The 22,860-nt window shown below is 47.9% G+C and overlaps 1 protein-coding gene across 1 annotated transcript in view; it reads left to right on the top strand.

Moving 5' to 3' along the window:
• The window catches only part of SNTG1 (syntrophin gamma 1), a 2,687,950-nt gene that overhangs the window by 1,634,746 nt on the left and 1,030,344 nt on the right, over positions 1-22,860 (top strand). The window contains exon 12 of the mRNA XM_085605648.1: positions 18,358-18,488. Within this exon, the coding sequence (XP_085461774.1) occupies positions 18,358-18,488 (131 nt within the window). The remainder of the gene's footprint in view (positions 1-18,357; positions 18,489-22,860) is intronic.

Here is a 22,860-nt window from a genome sequence, read left to right as displayed (position 1 = left end):
GCAGCAGTGTCCGGCTTTTGTCCAAGTATCATTCACCCAACACCCCTTGGGTCGCCCCCTCCCCCAGCCACGCACCTCCTTTTCAAGTCGCTGTACAGACTGCGCTGCGTTTGTTCTTATGCCTCGCCACTCTGACTAGATCTACGTCGCCGTGTGTCTTGGCACTCTGCCGGACAGACCAATTCCCCACCACCCGGAGCGGCTCCCTCGGCGCACCCCCAATAGTCCTCTGCGGCATCTGCCCCCAACTGCAGCATGGTCTGTAACAACACCTCCCACTGGGCCGCTATGGGTGTCATCCTAAGACCCAGTGTTTCCTCCCTCCGGAGGGCCACGCCCACCGCCCTAGCTCAGACCAGGAAGGAGCCGCGCCATGCCCTCGTGTGTGGAGGGGCAGCCGCCCTCCAACGTTTGGTAAGAAGCCGCTTCGCCACCACAATCCCCAGGTCTATGAATCTAGAGGTGTCTTTTGTGGAGGGTGTTCTGTGGAAAAGCTGTAATAAGTAGGCTGACCACTCGAATGGAATATCACGACCTGTTCACTCGCAGAGCGCCTCCTGTATTGCCTGCCAGTAGGCGCTTAGCACAGGGCAGCTCCAGAGCATATGGATCAGGCCAACATCCAGTTCCGCACAGCGGGGGCAGCATGCATCCGCACGGTGGAAGTATCTATTAATAGAGGCGGGCGTGAGATATGCTCTGTGTAAGATGAAGAACTGTATTTGGCGGAAGCGCATGTTCCTGGGAACTCTCTTCGGGCCCTGCAGCACCCCATCCCATTCCTTGTCATTCATGGGTCGATCCAAATCTGCCTCCCACTTACCACGCAGCGGCGCCAAACTCAGCGCCATGTGTGTTTGCAGCGCCGCCGCGAACCATTTAACCAGGTGTTTCTCCCTGCCCCATAACATGAAGGTATTGTAACATTAAATGTTGCTCTGGCTCCTCCCTTAGGACTCCCCAACAGCCCGCGAGCATCACCATTAGGGCCCGGTGGCGGAGAAAGTGGCCCGGAGCTAGCCCCGTCTCCTCCGCCAGGGCGGTAAATGAAAGAAGAGTCCCATCTCGGTAGAGGACCCCTAAGGTGTGAACGTCGGCCGCACTCCAGTCCTCTAGTTTCAAAGCACTAAGCACCCCCTGCCCGCTAGGGGAGCCCTCGAGCGGTAAAGACGGGGCATAAGGGGTACTTGACTGGGTAAGATGGAGACACCAGCGATAGCATTTGTAGGCCACCGCTAGTAGCAAAGGCTCAGGCCTCGCCACCCCCGCAGCCGGATGAAAGAGCCCAAGGATGTCAGCCAGTGAAAGAGGGGGGGCCGCCGCAGTCACGGTATCCTCGCGGCCTCTGTCTGCCAGCCAGCGGGCTATCCATTGAAGCTGCGCAGCCAGATAGTAGTGTTCGAAACACGGCATTGCAAGTCCCCCCTGGCAAGTGGGGAGGTACAGTTTGGGCATCGCGACCCTGTGACGCGTGGCACCCCACAAGAATTCCCGGAGGGACCTTGCCAATCCTGCGAAGAAGGACGCCGGGACATAAACAGGCAGGTTGGCGAAATAGTATAGAAGACGGGGCAAAATCACCATTTTAACTAACGCTATTCGGCCAGTGACCGAAAGTGGAAGTGTACCCCAGAACTTCATCTGAGCCCGGACTGCAGATACGGCTCTACCCAAGTTGCCCTCCACCAGATCCGCCAGTTAGCGTTATATTTGGATACCCAGATAGCGAAAGGTGTCCGGTCGCCACTGCACCCGTACTCCCCCAAGGTGATAACTTGGATCCTGGGTGTCCGCCCCGAACACATAGAGGCAAGACTTAGCGGCATTCACGCGATGACCCGAGAGGGCCTCGAATTCCAGCAGGATGCACTCCAGGTCGACAGGAATGTGAGACACGTCCCTAACAAAGACCAGCAGGTCGTCCGCATAAAGTGACACTTGGTGTGTCGCATCACCTAGTGGAATGCCGCCAGTCAGTTCCCTGCGAAGTGTAGCCGCCAGCGGCTCCATCGCGAGTGCAAACAGAAGGGGCAAAGGCGGACACCCCTGCCTGGTGCCGCGGCCAATAGGGATGGCATCAGATATGTACGGCCCAGTTCTCACTCTCACTGTGGGATCCTTGTACAGTAGGGCTGTGAGCTGAAGGAAGCCAAGGCCCAACCCGAAGTGTGACAATGCCACCACCAAATATCCCCACTCCAGACAGTCAAAGGCCTTTTCAAGGTCTAAAACTAGGCAGCCCGCCCTGAGCCACTGCTGGACACCGTCTGCCGCCACTCGAAAAAAACGCCGCAAGTTAAGAGAGGTACTGCGCTTAGGTACAAAGCCATTTTGGTCTACATGCACCAGCGCCGGTACCACTGGCCCCAGGCGCTCACCCAACACCTTCGCCAGGATTTTATAATCCGTATTAAGCAGGGCGAGGGGACGGTAAGACCCCAGCTGGGTGGGATCCCGCCCGGGCTTGAGCAGAGAAACCAGATAGGCCTCTCGCATTGAACCGGGTAAGGTACGCTCCTCAAGGGCGGCCAGATAAAGAGTATGCAGTTTGGGTATCAGTGTTTCCCAATAGGTTTTATAATATTCAGCCGGGAGCCCGTCGGGGCCCGGGGCCAACCGGTGGACAGAGAGGTAACCGCATCCCTGATCTCGTCCGCGGTGAGGGGGCTCTCGAGTGACTCCTGGTGCTCATCTGGGACCGTGGGCAGGCAAGCAGCCTCCAAGAACTGGTCCAGGTCATGGGCCTGCCGGCCTCCCGTCGACCGATACAGAGATGCGTAATGTGCCGTCATTACCTGGTGAATCTCCCACTGCGTGTATACCAACGACCCGTCAGGCCCACGTATAGCGCCGATCGGAATGTGAACAGTCTCCTGTCGGAGCAGCCAGACCAGTAGCCTCCCCGCCCTATCTGACGTGGCATGAACTCGAGCTGAATGGGCCGCATAATTATGGCCCCGCAGGCATTCCAGCAATTCGGCATGGGGCGCCCGAAGTCTCAGCAGCTGGTCTGAATCTCAACCGCTGCCCTCCCCAAGTCGTTCACACGAGAGCAGGCGAGATTCCAAGGAAGCAAGTGACAGTACAAGTTGCTTGCGAATATTCCACGTCGAGCCTAAGCAATGCCCCCTGATGTTGGCCTTGTGGGCATCCCACTCTATCAGTTCGCTGCTCGTGGTGCCCTCGTTCAGGTCAAAGAACTGTTCTAACGCGGTGCCTAAAGAGGCTCGAAATTCCATGTCCCCCAGAGCCACCGACTGGAGGCGCCACGTGGGAACCGGGGGACGGCCAGGGCTCCACCGGAGACACAACCTGAGGGGTTTGTGATCGGAGTGTGTCCGACCTAGGTATTCAGCCTGATCTAACAGGGGAAGTAAAGGGTAGGAGCTCACCACCCTGTCAAGGCGCACATGGAGGTCGTGTTCTGACGAGTAGTACGAGTAGACGCGGTCTTCGGGATGTAGATTGCGCCACACATCGAGCAAAGCCCAGCGCGACATCCAATCTGCCAGAGCCTGTGCGTTCGAACCCACCTGTGTACCACGGAGGGGCGGGAAGGACCGATCAAGGTGCACGTCGAGGACCGAATTGAAATCTCCACCTAACAGCCAAGGGAGACCCGCATATGGCGCTAACACTGTGGACAAACGGGCAAGAAATGATGGCTGCTCAACATTCGGGGCGTACAATGAGCCTAGTAGTATGCGCTGCCCATTAAGTCTCCCGTGTACTAATGTATATCTCCCGGCCGGGTCGACCAGTACCTCCATACATGTGAACAGGGTGCCTGCCCTCACCCAGACCAATGTACCCCTGGCACGTGTTGAATATGTGGTTCCGAATACCTGACCCCTCCAGCGGGTGCGCAACCGGTCTATTTCTACCTGTGTCATGTGAGTCTCTTGAAGGAGGGCTATAGCCGCCTTGTGACTCTGCAGGTAAGCGAAAATGGAATATCTACGTGCTGGCGTGTGCATGCCCCGAATATTCCACGTGATTATACTGGTGGTGGCCATTTGGAACAATTATTTTCTGTATAGGTGGCGGGACCGGGGTTCACCCAACCAACAGGGGGTACAGGAGCCCTATATGTCAATCTGGATCACTGCAGTGAAAAACAACAAAACAAAGAAACACTCACGTGGTGCCAGGCACGCGAACTGAACAACAAAACCAGTATAACTATCAGGGCAAACCCTGTGCGGGCATTCGTCCAAACTGTAAGCTAACGCTTATGGAGTAAAACTAAGCCAAGTAGTGGCTAACGGGGGCTTTATCATGGCCTTAGCTGCCGCAAGCTGCTCCTCTACCACGGTGCCCTCGTGCGTGCACTGCGGGTGTCTCCTGTGGCATGGGCTTGGACAGGTATAGGCGGGCGACTTAACCTCTGCTGCCTACGCCTCCAGTTGCAGATTCCGCCTGGCATGCCATTCCCCCTCCCAGGGGGACCCCGGCCTCCCATCCCCCTGCACTCGCACAGCTGCCAGTCAGATACCTCACCGCCATCACACAGCACTCCCCACATTGCACATCAAGGTCTCTAAGCAGCGATCACCGAAACTTATTATCTGTCTCTTGATGACGTGCATGTCATTAGGTGCTGTCCCCACATCACTCCTGGCTCACACGATCAGTTCGGAAATCTGCGGGGTCCTCAGAGAGCGTGGTGGACGGAGAGGACGAGCCGCTGGTCTCAGGATCGCTATGTCTGTGAGTGTCCGCCTCTCCCTGACCACCAGGAGATCCGAGGGTTGCCACCGCTGCCAGCACCCCCTGGCGCTCCAGGCGTATCCGTTCCGGGCTAGGAGCTGCCCCTAGGCCCATTCCCATGTCTTGTCGGGACCCTCTCCGTCTCCTCCGCCAAGGCCTCTTCCCTCGAATTATTGCCAGGCTCTGGATCTGGCGGTCTCTGCCCATCACTTTGCCCCGTCTCCTCTAGCCAGTCCCAGACCTCCGACAGAGCATCAAAGAAGCGGGTCCCCTCCTTTGTGACCACTCTGAGGTGTGACGGAAATAACAGGGTGTATGGGATCTCCAGGTCGCGTAGTCGGCGCTTCACCGCCAGATAATTGCTTCGACGCTTTTGCACCACCGCCGTGTAGTCCGGGAAGAACAGCACCTGTCCATTTCCCACTGTGATTGCGCCCAACTTCCTGGTTTTGTGGAGCACCACATCCCTATCCCGGTAGTTGAGAAGTTTAAACAAGAAGGGACGGGGCCGAGCCCCCGGTCTGGGCCGTTGCGCTGGTACCCTGTGGGCCCGCTCCACCATAAACTGCGGAGAGAGCACCTCCGGGCCGAGCAGATCATGAAGCCATCCCTGAACGTATTGCTCCGGCTGTCGTCCCTCCTCTCCCTCCGGCAGTCCTACCACCCTGACATTACTGCGCCGGGAGCGCCCTTCGGCATCCTCGGCCCGATCCTCCAAGGTGTGGACGCGATCTATTAAGTCCTGTAGGGTGACAGTGTGGTTGTTCACCACTGATTGGACATCCTGAAGGGCCTGGCGCTGTTGAGCCACCGCGTCCGCTAACTTGTGGTGGTCCGCATGAAGGAGGGTGAAGTCCACCGTGACCTTATCGATTCGGGACTCTAGGGAGGCTTTCGTCTGATCCAGCGTAGTACCGATCCGCTCCACCGCGGCGAGCACCGTCTCCAATTTCGACGCCAGCGCCGCCGCCTGGGGCTCCACGCCCCCACCGCGACTCTCCGCCATGGGGCCTGAGTCCGTCGTCGGTGTCCGACCGTCCTTTGACGCATTCCGTAGCCGGCCCATGATCAGTTGCTGAGCTGTAGGCATCTGCTGGGAACTGCAACACCACGGTACAAAAGGGGATGGTGATGGACGGAGCATCAGAACCAATCAAACACTCACACCCAGTCAACAGATCTGGGTTTGATCCATCACCGTACTTTAGCCCACTCTCCCACCCCAGTTCAGACATGGCCATATGCAAATCAGTTTGACCCTGTGCCTAATGGGAAAAACCAAAGGAAATGATGGACGGAGTGTTGAACATTGCAAGCACTCACCCCCAGTCAACTGATCTGGGTTTAATCCATCACCGTTATTTAGCCTACTCTGCCACCCCAGTTCAGACATGGCCATATGCAAATCAGTCTGACCCTGTGCCTCATGGGAACAGTCCAGCCCGAACTGCCAAGCCATGTCTTCCCTGGACCGGAAACAAGCTTCCTAGGACCGGTTTCTGGCATTTCAGCCGTCTTCAGCCAGCCTTGCTTGAATCCAGTGGCAAAGTGAGCAAGGGACTCACGTCTGAGCATACCCTGCCAACTTATGGCGAACAAAGCAAAAACCAAAGGAAATGATGGACGGAGTGTTGAACATTGCAAGTACTCACCCCCAGTCAACTGATCTGGGTTTAATCCATCACCGTTCTTTAGCCCACTCTGCCACCCCAGTTCAGACATGGCCATATGCAAATCAGTCTGACCCTGTGCCTCATGGGAACAGTCCAGCCTGAACTGCCAAGCCATGTCTTCTCTGGACCGGAAACAAGATTCCTAAGACCAGTTTCTGGCTTCTCAGCCGTCTTCAGCCAGGCTTGCTTGAATCCAGTGGCAAAGTGAGCAAGGGACTCACGTCTGAGCATACCCTGCCAACTTATGGCGAGCAAAGCAAAAACCAAAGGAAATGATGGACGGAGTGTTGAACATTGCAAGCACTCACCCCCAATCAACTGATCTGGGTTTAATCCATCACCGTTCTTTAACCCACTCTGCCACCCCAGTTCAGACATGGCCATATGCAAATCAGTCTGACCCTGTGCCTCATGGGAACAGTCCAGCCCGAACTGCTAAGCCATGTCTTCCCTGGACCGGAAACAAGCTTCCTGGGACCGGTTTCTGGCATTTCAGCCGTCTTCAGCCAGGCTTGCTTGAATCCAGTGGCAAAGTGAGCAAGGGACTCACGTCTGAGCATACCCTGCCAACTTATGGCGAACAAAGCAAAAACCAAAGGAAATGATGGACGGAGTGTTGAACATTGCAAGCACTCACCTCCAGTCAACTGATCTGGGTTTAATCCATCACCGTTCTTTAGCCCACTCTGCCACCCCAGTTCAGACATGGCCATATGCAAATCAGTCTGACCCTGTGCCTCATGGGAACAGTCCAGCCCGAACTGCCAAGCCATGTCTTCTCTGGACCGGAAACAAGCTTCCTAGGACCGGTTTCTGGCATTTCAGCCGTCTTCAGCCAGGCTTGCTTGAATCCAGTGGCAAAGTGAGCAAGGGACTCACGTCTGAGCATACCCTGCCAACTTATGGCGAACAAAGCAAAAACAAAAGGAAATGATGAACGGAGTGTTGAACATTGCAAGCACTCACCCCCAGTCAACTGATCTGGGTTTAATCCATCACCGTTCTTTAGCCCACTCTGCCACCCCAGTTCAGACATGGCCATATGCAAATCAGTCTGACCCTGTGCCTCATGGGAACAGTCCAGCCAGAACTGCCAAGCCATGTCTTCCCTGGACCGGAAACAAGCTTCCTAGGACCGGTTTCTGGCATTTCAGCCATCTTCAGCCAGGCTTGCTTGAATCCAGTGGCAAAGTGAGCAAGGGACTCACGTCTGAGCACGTCCTCCCGGCGCTCTTCCCGTCCACTCACCGGGTCACTCCAGGCACCTGGACTGGGTCGCTGCAGTGCCTCAGGAGTCCACAGGAGGGTCCACACCGCAATGCCGCCAGCCCCGCGGCGCCACCAGCAGGCCACAGCCACCTCCGCTCCTCCGCCGCTATCAGTGCTGTTCTCAGGGTGACTCACTGCGTCAGGGCAGCCCCGGCTATTCGCCTCATGTCCAGTTCCCTTTTGTCTGCCTTCGCTGGTCGGGAGCACCACACACAGGGGTGACGGCAGCGCCCCACCACTTCCTTCGCCGGCGCGTCAGCCCGTGTGGCCTGGGGCCCTCGTGGCGAGCCGCGGTATAAATTTGCTGATGCGGCCGGCCGCGGCACACGCTCACCCCACCGCGTCTGCCGGCCGCGACTCTTATGCAGCAAAACCGGAGCTCCCGGCAGCCGCGCCTGTCAGCTCGTGCTCCATTGGTGTCGGGGGGGATCCGGGCTTCACCCCCGCCAGCGCCCTGAGTCCGAGAGGAGCCCAGCCAGGAGAAAGTGCCAGGATAACGGCACCGGGCGGCTGGAGCTTCACGCACTTGCGGCCATCATGCAAGCGCGCCTATCCACGCCCCATTGTTATTGTGGATTTATTAAGGACTTATGTTTCATTTAATGCAGCACACAAAAAGAAGGAAGAGTCATGGAGGTTCTGGCTCTTTATTATGTTCTAAAGAACGTTGTTGTGTTCTATGTTCTTGGTAATGCTGCTGTGGGTGGCGCAATAAAGAGGATTGCATAATATTAGCCTCCGTGTCTTTAATAAAATCCAGATTTTCTGTCCATCGAAGCTGATGAAAATCTACATTTTCTCTGGAACTGGTTGCCTGGCAGCTGAGAATCTTAAAGGAGCGGTACAGCAGCAGCTAGTCCAGCAGGCGCAAGATGACATGTTGTGCTCATCTGGCTTGTTTGTTGAGAGAAGTGCGTAGCCATGTTGGGATCAGCCTCGCATTAGAGCGCTGTAAATTGTAATAAAAATATCCTGATGCCGTGTAATTTGTTTTAAAAGATTTTTTTATTGATTGCATAAATGGGATCAATGATGTATTGTGACAAAGCAAAAAGTGTGGTGATTAAATGTACTTCTGGGATGTAAAATAATAGATTCGTAATGTATTGTATCAATACAATGCGACCATGTTTACCCAGACTTCAATTTTATGTTTTTTGAAGCTGAAAGGATGCTCGGGTTAGGAATGGATTTGTGTTTATGTTGCCTTTGGTAAATAGTGCAGAAAAGCTGCATATTTTGAAGAAAGGGAGACATGTAGATTACTTTCATTAGCATGTATGCGTTTGAATATTTCGAACTCTTAGACGTGAAATACAAACTTTGCAATTTTTTAGGCAAAGTGGGTCGGACAAATAAGGTATGTCTATATGGTTTAAAAAATAGTGCGGCTGAATTAATTGTTTTTCCTGCATTTTAACTAAAATGGCACAGTGTTGCAGAATTTCAAATCTGTACCACCACCTGAACGTTGCTCATTTCATGTATACAGACATAGTGCATACATCATATCCAAGGTCAATGAGGTACTTTCAAAGCAAAGCATTTGCAGTTCATGCATTACCCATGCCATGTCCTCGTAATTCATATTGTCAGTTGTTTGTCCTATTTAGACAACAAATCAATGCACAAAGGAAAAGGTAGATGAAGAGGACATTAGTGTCATAAGCCCTTTACATCACCAGATACTTGGTTGTATGTATGCACTGCTACATTATTTGTGAGAAAAATATAATGCAGTACATGAAAATTGAAACTTAGTCTCACCAGAAATATTTTAGCTATTACTGCTAATCATATACAAAAACATAATGAACAGGGGAACCAACAAAATGCCTATGGGGTGATGCACAGGAAATATAGTCGCAGCATTCACAAGTTTGTGGGGAAGATTTACAATAACTGGTACATCCCTGCATATTAGCAGGGATGCGCTAGCTATTTTGCGTGATGTAAAAAAAACCTTGCACCACCATGGATGCACCGCATTTACAATGCGGTGCACATAGACAGATGCGTGACGCATCTGCCGGCGTAAGACGCAACTCCAGCTCGGCTCAGGGGCAGCCTATACTTGCTGTGCTGTGTCACTTTTGACGCAGAGGGCTATTAATTGATATCCCAGTGCTTACAGACATTTATTCATTGGTGATGTCATGAGTGATGTCACTGACCATGTCATGAGTGATGTAATATGTGACGTCATCAGCAGTGCAACGCAGGCGCGCGAGCTATAGTTAGCTAGTTAGCTGAACTAACTATAACGGGGGAATTTCAATGGTTTTGTACGAGTGAAAAGTCCAGCTAACTATAACGCCCCTGAAACCTATGGTTTTTTAGATTAATTTCTAAGGTTTTTTAAATGCTAATTCCTAACTATAACATGCCTGAAACCTATGGTTTTTTCAGTGAATTTCAAAGGTTTTTTCAATGCTTATTTCTAGCTATGCCTACAGAGATAGGACATGTGAAGAAAGAAGAAAAAATGCACAGAAAGAAAAAAAAAGAAATGCAGAAAGAAGCAACAGAAGTCCTCAAAGACGAAGAAAAGTGCAGGAAGAAGGATAACGTGCAGAAAGAATGAACAAAAGAGCAGAAAGAAGCCTTGTTGCAAAATCATCCTGTACCCTCAACTTTTTCAGACGGATACTGGTGGTGACTGAGTCTGACTAACCAGCCCTAGAGCCAGTGCTATGTTAAAAGACACTTAGAATACAGTGAAAACACCTACATACACTAGGGAACACTATGCGTTGGGGTCCTCCTGTGATTAGCATGACCTCCTCTGTAAGCCCCTAGTATATAATAGGGCAGGGGGATTAAAACTACCTCTTAAAACACGCCACAGGGCGTGTTTGCACACATCACCTAAGGCCCCGTCCCCTCCCTTCCCCACTGTGTAAACACGCCCTGTGGCCGTTGTAAGTTGGGAGATTAAGTCCCCTTGAATCCTGAGGGTCCGTAGGGTCCAACTAGCCCACTAGGTACTTTCAGTAAGCGCCACAGAGCTGCATTGCAGAGAGGTGTAAAAAGTGGCATGGCCTGGACCACCTTCTGCAATGCAGCTCAGTGGCGCTTACTGGAAGCACCTGGTGGGCTAGTTAGCCCCCAGGGGCCCTCAGGATTGAAGGGGAATTATATCCCCAACTTAAAATGTGCCATAGGACGTGTTTGCACACGTCACCTCAGGCCCCGTCCCCTCCCTTCCCCAATGTGTAAACACGCCCTGTGGCCGTTTTAAATTGGGAGATTAAGTCCCCTTGAATCCTGAGGGTTCCTAGGGGCAAAATAGCCCACTAGGTACCTCCAGTAAGCGCCACAGAGCTGCGTTGCAGAGAGGTGTAAAAAGGGGCATGGCCTCAGAACACCTGTCTGCAACGCAGCTCCCTGGTGCATACTGGAGATACCTGTGGGCCAGTTGGCCCTCAGGGACCCTCATATTGAAGGGGAATTAATTCCCCAGCTTACAACTTGGCATGGGGCGCATTTGCAGAGTGCTGCAAGGAGGGGGCGTGGCCTCCGGCACGATGTCGGTCTTTTATTTATTTTATTTTTTTAAGAAGGGGGACTGTGTGGCCCCCCCTTCTTTTTCTAATTTATTGGCCCTGGGGACCCCATCCCCCAGGGCCTGCCTCCTAATTATAATTTTTTCTGAAAATTTGGAAGGGGGCCGCGTGGCCCCCCTCCCAAGGCCTTAATCGGCCCCAGGGACCCCAACCCCCGGGGCATGGCTTTTTTTTAAAACAATTCTTTAGGAGGGGGGCTGCGTTGCCCCCCTCCTCATGCCACTTATGGCCCCGGGGACCCCATCCCCCGGGGACGGCCTATGATTTTTAATTTTTTAATTTTTTTAATATATTTATAGAAACACCTAGGACATGCTGGACAAACCATACGTACCTATCCTGGGCTCAGAATAAAATGATAAAAAAAGAAAGAGGGCAGTGTAGAAACACCCCGACCCCCTAGGCCTGCTCAGGGGGTCCCACAGGGACCCCCAGGCCCAAAATAACCATTTTATTTTTAATTTTTTAGCCAGAGTCGTCCTGGGTGCGCGAATCGGGTAGAATTTTCTTTTTTTCATCCAAAGAACGGGCTCCCACGCTTCATTTTCCCTAAGCCTCTGGGTGGGCCAGGTCCCAGGGTCAATCTAAATTTATGTAGTGGGGGCCCGTGGGGGGCCCTGCAGCCCCGGGGACTGCTACCTCGCCACAGCTTTTTTGAAAAACGTTGTGGCGGGCTCCAGCCCCCCACTCTTTCTTGGGGACTGCCAACTCCCTGGGGCATTTCTTATTATGGGGCGGGGGCCTTGTGGGCCCCCCAAGCCCTGGGGACAGCCACCTCCCTGGGGCACTTATTATTGAAATGCAGCTGTCCGTTGCGGACCCCTGGCACCGGGGACCACCACCTCCCTGTGGCTATTTTCACGTTGGGAAGTGGGGTGCGCGGCCCCCCTCCTGGAGCCCTCTATGGCCCTGGGGACCGCTACCCACCAGGGCCTGCACCGGCAATGTCCTGGGGTGCTCACCCCCAGGACATTGCAGTTTGCAATGGCAGGATGGGAGCATTGCTCACATCCTGTCATTGCAAACTCTGCTTTGCTTCATGGAAGCAAGAGCAGGGAACCTGCTCTCGCTTCCATTAAGGAAAGCAGTATTTCTTTTTGACAAGGGGGCTGCATGTCAGCAGCTCCCCTTGTCCAAAAGCAATGCCGGTTCCTTCTGGAAGGCGGGGAGCCAGCTGGGACCACAGGGGGTTTGGGGGCTCCCCGTGGTCCCCAACGTAAGGCCAGGCCCCGGTGGATGGGGTCCTTAGGGCTTTAATTGGCCTCAGGATGGGGGGCCACGTGACCCCCCTCCAAAAAGGAATACAAAAATCAAGGCTAGCCAGGCCCTGGAGGATGGGGTCCCCGGGGCATTTAGTGGTCCACCCCCTTCCTGTTTTTTTGTTTTAAAAAAATGAATAGTGGCAGGCGCTTTTGGATTATGTATATCAATGACCTTTTTGATTCGAGATGGTGACACCGATCTAGCTAAAGAATTCATTAACATGTTGGCACATAATGGTTTGACTCCTACCTTTACATACAAGATGACCAATGATTATAGGGTCTATTTGAATATTGCCATAAATGTGGGCAAGAATAAATTAATAGCCTAATTTCACAGAAAAGAGACAGCTGGTAACAGCATTTTACATCTTTGTAGTCATCACCCTAATTCACTTAAATGGAGCGTCCCTTATGAGAGCTTCTAAGGGCACGCAGTAATTGCAGCACAGAGACTAGCTTCATTAGGGTCAACACAACATATTACAATGCTTCACACAAGGGGTTTACCCTAAGAAAATTCTGGTACGAGCCAAACATAAAGTGCAGGATATGAAACAGGAGGATGTCTTTTTGAAAGACAGTTTTACGCAACCCAAAAGAAAGGAAGAAGTAACCAGTGCTTAATTTGAGCCTGTGGTTTCCGGTGCTCAGTACCGACATTAAATCATCAACACCAGCACTTGAGCACCAGTTAAGGACACATTCATTTTTGGTGGACACAGGGATATTAAGTGATTCACCCAGAATCACAGGATGTTGAAGCTGAACCTCAAACCTGATTCCCCAGCTCCGAAGCCGGCAACACTTGTCATTACGCCACATACCCTCCTACTTGAATGGATTTGTTGCTTCTGTGTCAGGCATTGCTAACAGGAGAAATGGGCTGGTCAAATCTGCCTCCTGATGTCCTAGAGTTTATAGATGAACAACTGGAAGTAACAGTGGGCTCGATTCACAGAACTAACTTAAGACAAAATCCTTAACTTACTACCATTTACTCATTTTGGTATTCACAGAAGGCACTTACTCATTTTGGTATTCACAGAAGGTACTTACTCATTGATGAGTAAGTGCCTTCTGTGAATACCAAAATTAGTAAATGGTAGTAAGTTTAGGATTTTGTCTTAAGTTAGTTCTGTGAATCGTGTCCACTGTTACTTCCAGCTGGTATTCACAGAAGGCACTTACTCACCAATGAGTAAGTGCCTTCTGTGAATACCAAAATGAGTAAGTGCACTTACTCAGTTTGGTATTCACAGAAGGCACTTACTCATCAATGAGTAAGTGCCTTCTGTGAATACCAAAATGAGTAAATGCCTTCTGTGAATATCAAAATGAGTAAGTGCCTTCTGTGAATACCAAAATGGTAATAAGTTTAGGATTTTGTCTTAAGTTTGTTCTGTGAATCTGGCCCTGTATTTATTACTACATACAATGAAAAAATCACATAGACTAACAGCATCATGAAAATATATTGGGGCCTATTGATGGGCCATGCCATCATAGGCAAAGACGTAGGATGTTTTTTGTCCATTATGTGTAGACAGCCCGAATCAATCAGAAACATGTTAGCATATAGTCATTTGGATCCACATAGAACATCTACTTGATTGAGTGAACAGGAAGGATTTAATAATTGTGGTTCCTACAAGGCAGCACGATACAGATGGAATTGCAATGAATATGCACTTCCCGCTGGAAAAGTTAAAAATGTATCCAAATTTATAACATGTGCATTTGATTTTGTGGTTTCATGCTTTAGAATGTTATGTTATATATGGCACTTATAAAGCGCCATGTGAGTTGTATATTGGGAATACTAGTTTACCATTAAGAAAAAGGATCCTTGAGCACATGTGCACCATTAAGAACATTGATGCAAACTACCCAGTGGCACAACATTTTTACCACAAACCCAATAGCAATAATGAACATTTATATTTCTTTGGGGTGATGTAGTGCTAGAGGCACTCTTGTGGCCTGACACCCTGTGATGATCTTTGACTACCATTATTTTAATTGACTTTGGTGTGTTATTTTACCCTAGCCTGAATGTACGACGGTCCTGCATATGCCTTGCTTCTCGTACAGGTTTATTTCTTGTAATCTTACAGTCTTTCAGTGGGAGCTGTCACGGAGTAGGACAGCCTTGCCAAGAACAAAACTTGTGATATGTGCATTTGAAAGCATGAGAGAGATAGTGAGGTGTGGAATGAACTTTTTGGTCTCAAAGTGCAGTGTTGTGAGCAGTGATGCACAAATGTGCATTGTGTTGTACATTGGAAGTATTATGAAGTTCTTACTATTGGCTTTGACATGGCCTCATGTTCTCCTGAATTCTGACTCTGCTTGGTTTGAGCTTTATCTGCACGCACAGCAACGCTTGTAAGTTGTTTGGGTTAATCACATTCAAGGATTGTTTTGTGAGAGATTTTTAATGTACCCTGGAAGGCTTTCGTGAGCTTTGTCAAGATAAAGGCTGGAACATGCGAGATTGGAGAGTGGACGTGGGAACTCCTTCCTGCTAAGGAATGCTTGCTTGGAAGCTGGCCAGTTCTGGTAAGATTCCTTTGGCTCAGGGGGGAAGGTTTCTCTTGAACATTCTAGTGTGTTTTGAGATTATAAAGCTGAGGGTTGTTGACTTAGCAACTGGGATTTTTGAATCCGAATGGGGACGGACGTGTCTACTTCGGGACCCTAGTTGCTGAGGCTCTTATCCCCGGCTGTTTAATTCCCTCGGTCAGGAGTGGGCTAAGATTCAGTGTTTGCACCAGGTGAAGGGTTGAGTTTTGATTATTGCCATAGTGATGTTTGGCCAGTGGCTTTGATCATTTGAGGTGCTTGAGTTTTGAATACTGCCATTGCGATTTGAGGACAGTGCCTTTGATCATTTGAGGTGTTTTGTTTGTGATGTGTGACTGAGTGAGGTGCACATCCAAAGTAATCTTTTGATGCATTCAGTGTATATATCTTTCTCATCTCTTGCAGGACGTCCAGCATATTATATTTTCTTGAATCTTATCTCATATTATGTGCGGCTTGTTTATTCAGAAGTATTATTCATGCATTTAACTGTTGCATTTACCAAGTGTGTTATTATTGCTTGCATATAAACATATATACATATCTCTTTGTGTATTTGAATTTTGTGTATTTGGCATCTGGGAAAGGCTTTCTGTTAGAGAGCATTGTGAAAAATAAAACCCCAAGCCTTACTCTAAAAGAGAGTCTTTGCATTTTGTAAAATAAAACCCTTTTCTAAAGGTGTTGTTTGTTATGTGTTAATGTCTCCTGCCTCCCCAAGTGTTGAGCCACCGTGTGGGAGCTGCATTATCTGAAATACGAAGCAAGACAGGTGAACAGAATCACCAAGCACATCAGAGGTGGTGATCTGGAAAGACAATTACGACTTTTGGAATTACGTTACATCATTTATTTAAATGCTAAAAGTTTAAATGGTCTGAAAAGTGATGAACAAATGGCAGTCTAATTTGGGTTTTATAATATGGGCGCAATCGGTACTTTATCAATCTGATAATGTGGCATTAGTGGACTTTCTAGAGACTGTTTCATAAATTGTGCTTGATTTAGGGATGATAACTTATTTGGCAGCACTCTTTTATTTCAAAAAGTTTTTTTGTCATTTACCTCATAAGTCAAATGTTCGATCACATGATAATTATATTCTGTGTTTTTGAGTCAGTATGTAATTTCATGAATTGGGAAGTGAATGAGACAGGACGTGACTTCTTTAGGGTTGTTTATACTTGGTTGGGATCTCTACAGCCACGGCCCGTATTGGGCGTGCTAGCGGGGCGGTGATGCAGGGTGGGGGAGGGGCAGGGTGGGGGGTTGTAAAATGTGGCATACGGCCGATTTCAGGTAAGTAACGGGGAAAAAAAATAATGTGTTCCGCGCTGCATCGCATTTGGCGATGCAGCGTGCGCAACGAAATTCGTTTTATTTATTTTGTTCTTTACTTACCTGAAATCGGCCGTATGCTGCATTTTACAACCCCCACCCTGCCCCTCCCCCGCCCTATGTCACCGCCCCGGTAGCACACCCTATACGGGCCGTGGCTGGATCTCTAGGCTGCTTCCGTCCTCTTTCTTTTGTACTTTTCTACTGAATTGTTTAGAACTTTTCCTCTTTCTGTTCCTATTACTTTACCTTTGTGCTTACCATACTAGGATTGCACCAATGCTACTAATTAGTTTAATTGATTCAATATATTTTGACTTTTCGGTTTTTCAATTTGTTGGGTATTTGGATATAAGTTTTGAGACACACACTAGCTAAGGGATGCCAGGTTTGAAAAGATATTAGAGATATATTATCTGTTCTCAGTGCTCTTAGGAATGAGTGGATACCCAGTTAGATCAGAGTATCAGCCCTGGGAATGATTTAATCTAATTTAGAATGAATCATTTCTGAAGGTTTACATGGATTTGCGGTTAACATTTATATTCTCTATCCGCTAGTTCTTTTTTTCCAGTTTTTTTTATTTGAAGGTGTAATGATTGGGAAATGGCCCTTTTATGTCCTGAATAGTTATTTCAATGGGTATTGAATGCACTATGGGTTAGTGATGTTAAGCGGCCTATAAGAATCCACATATGACCTCTGGGGCAGATTTACAATGAAAGTGACTCAGTGTGCGCTGCATTAGCACACATAGAAGTTGAAAAACTGCATTGTTTCAATGATTGTTTATGTGCAGGAAGGGAATCCTTCCTGTATATAAACAATTATTAGAGGTGATTTCCTCTTTTTGTGTGCTACAGAATGCAGCACGCATAGAAAGAGGAAAAGAAAACGAGGATAAAGGAATACATTTCTGCTCGTTGTGCCTCCCTATGCCTCCCCTGGGGAGGAGTAGCATTCACACGCATTTCCAGATTTTCAATTCCTCGTGAATCTTGAACTGTGTCTGGTTCCATGGGTGCTGCGTGGGAACCCCCACAGCAGCACCCATGGAATGCCCCTTTCACACAAAGTGCTGCGTGAAAGGGGCTATATTTACAAGGACAGCAAATGTCACGCAGGGTGGCTTTTCCTGTCCTTGTAAATATGGAGCAGTAACATGCGACACAAAAAGTGGCGAACCGCTGGCGCAAGGGGCTTCTAAATCTGCCCCATAGTTTTCTACATGAATGCTAAATGGTTGAATAACTGATTGACAACGTTTTTACTCTCCCACCTTGGGAATTCTGCTTTTCTGTCTTCACTTTTCATTCTTTTAACTTAGATTTGTTTAATCACAGGAAATGCCTCCTTTTCCACCCACAAAAACACCTTCTGATGGAATGATTTCAATTATGTATAATTATGTGGTATGGAAAATGACAGAAATGTTAGATTGATTTGAATGGATGTATGAAATAATATTTTCACTATTGTTTAATAAGTTTCTAGTATGTGCAATTTCGACATTTACATGCTGCTAATTTGTATTTTGACATTAATACTCATGAATGAATTCATAGTTAAAACATTTCATATTTTATTATATGCTTCTGAATATTATTTATTGCGCACAAACAATTTACTTGTGAAATGAATAGTATGCTTTCATTTTCATCAATGGATAGTTTGATAATACTGCATATTTCTTGGGTACTTAGAGCACCTTTTCCAACTAGACAAAGGCTTTAATGGAGCCAAAACGCATTGTTGACTTTGACACAATAAAGTGGTGTGCTTCAGATGGTGTGCCGCTTTCTGTTCTCTATTGGGATTTGGATTATGTGTAGGATAGATATATATAGCGATAAATGTGCAAATTTATCAAAATGACAATAGTGTCAAATGTCAGATGTTTGAAGGGTCTGCATGAACATATTTGTGATAACCATTCTATGTCAATGTTTGCAGGACACACTTTCTTGTTCCTCGTGGCCAGCATCACCAGGTCTTAGGTGGGAGAAGAGGTGGTGTGATCTGCGATTAATCCCTCTCCTACATTCTCGTCTGTCTCAGTATCAACCAGGAACAGACATGTGCAGGTAAAGTAATTCATATGGTTAAGTGCATTCCATAAAATAGCTAGTACTTAGAATAATATATTTTTATAATATTGAATGTAGCCTGAATTTTTGTGCTAGCTAAAGATGGTTAGTTAACTGCTTCTTGGGCTTGTGGTCCTTGTACCAAAAGTAAAATATGGGATACTTAGCAGCCTGGCGTATTGACTACAAGGCATCAGTTCTTCAAACAGATCCACTGAATAGCCACATAGACTATTTAATTAGCATCTCCCAGGGCAATTAAGATGGATGAATAGCCATGAACATGGATATGCTGATTTCAGAGGAGATGGTGCCCTACGTTGTTGGAACCTCTCCATGGTTCCTTCTCTCAATGCTAGTCTCTTTACACTGCCTACTTCAACAGCTGCCAGAAACACCTCTGACGGTTGACAAATCGACAATGCCTTTCATCAGATTTTCAAGCAACATCACATTCATTGCATAAAACCCAACAACCAATTCCCGTTACACAACATTAGGTCTTCTTGGAAAGACTTTCCCATAGAGAGTTAATGCCCACCAGCATCTGCTCCTCTCCGTGTTGCTGCCATCAATGTGATATCCTGTACTGTCCTGTTCTGGTTTATATAAAGACATGACCACTCCACATTTAAAATAATTAGCAGATTTCAGTTACACAAAGTTTACAGATCTAAATCGAAAACAAAATCTCTCACTACTTGTTCTCTTTGTCTTTCTATCCTTGCTTTCCCTCGCTGTCCTTCTCTCATTCTCTGTCTCAGATTGGGGAAACAGCCTTTACTACTCAACCGTTACAACGAATGCCATTACATCGCATGCCGTTGCAACGAAAAAGGTGTGCAGCAGTGGGTAGAAGGTGTTGGATTTCACTCCAACATCTTCCCTACTGTTGCACACACTGGAGTTGGAATATAAAATGAATCTATTCCAACTTCCAGCGCTCCCCCGACAGAAAGTCGGGGTAAAGGTTGGCGTTGCAATGGCATGCGATGTAATGGCATGCATTGTAATGTCACATATTCCTCAGTATGCCTTGTAATCCTTTACTCACCTTTCATCATTTCTTCACTTATCAACTCTCCAGTGAAACAGCCTTTACCCCGCATGCGTTACAACGCATGCCATTACCCCACATTTTTTACAACGCAACATCTTTTACAACGCAGGGCTTTACACTGCAAACTATTACAACACATTCCCCAAAGTAATGCCCCAGTGGAGTTAGAATAGTAAATTGCGTTGTAATTGGGAATGCGTTGTAATGGATTGCAGTGTAAATCCCTGCGTTGTAAAAGATTTTGCAGTATAAAAACTGTAGAGTAATGGCACGCGGAGTAAAAGTGTGCGGGGTAAAGTGTTGTATTCACTCTCCGTCCTCCAAGAAGCCTAAACTATGAACTAACACAAGAATCAGAAAGTAACAAGATTATTTATATAAGCCTGAGCATCTTCTACAAATATCTTTTTTATACAAGTTTCAGTATTGAAGTTGTCTTCAGGACCTCCATATTTTCTGAATCCTCAAAGGAAATTAGTTATTGCTAGTCTAAATATCAATAAAGATTTGAAAAATAAGACAGGTTTACAAAATGTGTGACAGACCAAATGGTTGATTCAGAAAGAGGTTTGCTGAGGACTAGTGAGCACCGTTGGTCAGCTGGAATTTCATTTGCAATATAATCTCTGCTGTGAAAGTCTTTAGTAAAAATCATGAGATGTGCTTCCATTGGAGCAGAGAAAGATTTTTGGCCATGGGAGGGTGGGAGTAGTTGGGTACATGATGTTTTATTTTATTTCGCGTCATTATCCATTGCCAACTATGAACCAACACATCTTTTGGCACATCTTTTTGCAAGTGTTGTTTTGTGCTGCAGTTCAGGTGAACTTATTAAGACTGCTGTCGTTGGAGCAGGATCAAGACTGATTTGCATATTAATAGGTCCAAACTGTGATGTCATGGTGTGCAAAATGACAATGACCTGGGTTGTGGCCCAAGTATTTACCAGTGGCTGAGACTAATTCAATCATTCCCTCCATCACTTTGTTGTGTACCGCCACACAGAAAAGGTGAATAACCAAACAGAAGAAAGGTTCAGAAAAGTATCAGTGAGCCTGCTTATATGGTGGAATAAATTGAAAAATTGGTTGCCTTCAGGATTAAAAGAAGAAAAAGGGATTGAGGGATTTTTATACACTGATCAGGGAGCCTTGGGTTCTGACATGTTGAGGTGGCATGTTCTCAAGTGTTAGTGTTTGTGTCATGAACTAGTGCCCTTAAAGTTCGGTGTCTCTATCTGATAGATCTGGTTGTAGAAGCATAGAAGACTGAAATCATTTTGATCTTAGAGGTCTCCTTCTTGAGTAAGAACAGATTGTGTCACTTACTTTTAGACCTGGCATCTTTTGGCATGGTTTCCCTGTCTTTTTGCTTCTCATCTCCTGTTGTTGACTGTGTGCTGAACTTCATTTTTACCTGGTTTTAGGACTCTGGACACTTTTTCACTGCTGACAGGTACTGAGGAGCAGGTTTTCTTTGCTAAAATGTAATGGCATTTGGTTTCTCCATGATTGGCATATTTGATTTACTGATAAGTCCCTAGCACAGTGCACTATTTCTGCCCAGGGCCTGTAAATCAAATGCTACTAGTGGGCCTGCAGCACTGATTGTGCAACCCACATGAGTAGACCTTCAAACATGTCTCAGACCTGCTACTGCAGAGCCTGTGGGTTCAATTTTAAATTGCCATTTCAACCTGGCAAGTTCACCAGGCCCAAACCTTCCCTTTAATTACATGTAAGGCACCCCTAAGTTAGGCCCTAGGTTGCACCATGGTCAGGGTGCAGTGTAGTTAAAAGGTAGGACATGTACTTGTGAGTATTACATGTCCTGGTAGTGAAAAACTGCTAAGTGTTTTTTCACTACCGCAAGGTCTATCTCTACCATAGGTTAGCATTGGAGCTGCCTTGTTACACTTTACAAGTATGACTTTCAATTGGGAGCAGGTAGAAAACTGGAGTTTGGTGTCTCCAGACTCATAATTTAAAAACACATATTTTTGTGAAGTTTGTTTTAAAATTTCAGGTCTGAAAATGCCAGTTTTAGAAAGTTGCCATTTTCTTACTTTAACCATTCTGTGTGTCTGTCTGTCCCTAGAATACATGTCTGGGTCAGGGTGACAGCTGTTTTTTGTGCATTCCCTCTAGACAGTCACACAAAGGGAGCTGAGGTGTGCCCTGCATAACCTGATGACCCATCACCAGGCTGATGAGTCTTCCTGAGCTAGAGTGGTGGAAGGAGCTGACACATACACTTGAATAGGTCTTTGCCTGTCCCCACACAAAGAGCTGCGCGCCTCCCCCCTTTAGTGTGTCTGGAGCCAGGGCCAGGAAGGGCATAGTATTGTGCACTACAAAGACCTTTATTTTGAAATCTCCATAATTCAAAGGCTAAAATGGGTATAAGTACTAAATCTCTGACTTATGTACTCAGAACACTTCTGTACTGAGGACATTGTGCCAGGAAGAAGAGCTATTGTGGTGCCAGGAGGGACTGCCACTTTGCTGCTTGTTTTGCTGTGCTGGCCTGTTGCCTGCTGCTTCTTGCTGGGGAGTGAGAGGACTTGACTTTACTCTCAACATCCTGCATCAAAAGGTTTTTATAAAGGCTTGTTTAGGCTTGCCTCCTGTTTCTGAAGTTTCAGCGATATCAAAGACTGCATCTTGCTACCCATAGCTGGGCTCCTCTGCTGAGTCAAGCTCTGCCAAGTGGTGCCAAATCCAGTCCTGTGTCCTTGAAAGTGAGTGTGCTGCAACCCAAGAAATCGATGCATTGCCTCCAAAGCATCATTTTGGACTTTACCGATGCATCACTGTTGCCTGCACCAAAGCCATGGTCACAGATGACCTTGACTGACAATGCAGCCTCAACTTTGCCTCAGTGCCTCCAAAGAACTTCTGCTGAGTGAGTCTCGGACTCTGCTTCACCAATGTCTGTGATACATGATCCCGACTCTGACGCATCCCCGGGCCAGCATGGTTTCTCATCAACTCAGCGCCTCCAGCTTGGCGATATTACATCAACACCTTGGAACCGATGCACCGCTCTCTTAACATCAATACCTCAATACCCTGCCCAACTTCGGAACCGACACATCACCTGCAACAGCAATGCATCACCTCCGGATTTCAACGCATCGTGCCTGAGTATTCATGCATGCAAGGTACTGTCAACCGGTCTGCTGGAATCCTGAATCTGGCCTGTGCTCCATCATGGTTGGACTGAACTTTTGGATTTGCCCAGTCAGGCGCAACCAGATAGCCCCAGTTGGAGCTATTGAGTTCTAAGCACTGCATTTTGATTTAATCC

This window comes from Triturus cristatus, chromosome 5_1, assembly GCF_964204655.1.
Source record: "Triturus cristatus chromosome 5_1, aTriCri1.1, whole genome shotgun sequence".
Taxonomy (NCBI): Eukaryota; Metazoa; Chordata; class Amphibia; order Caudata; family Salamandridae; genus Triturus; species Triturus cristatus.
This window is presented reverse-complemented; position numbering and strand designations above follow the sequence as displayed.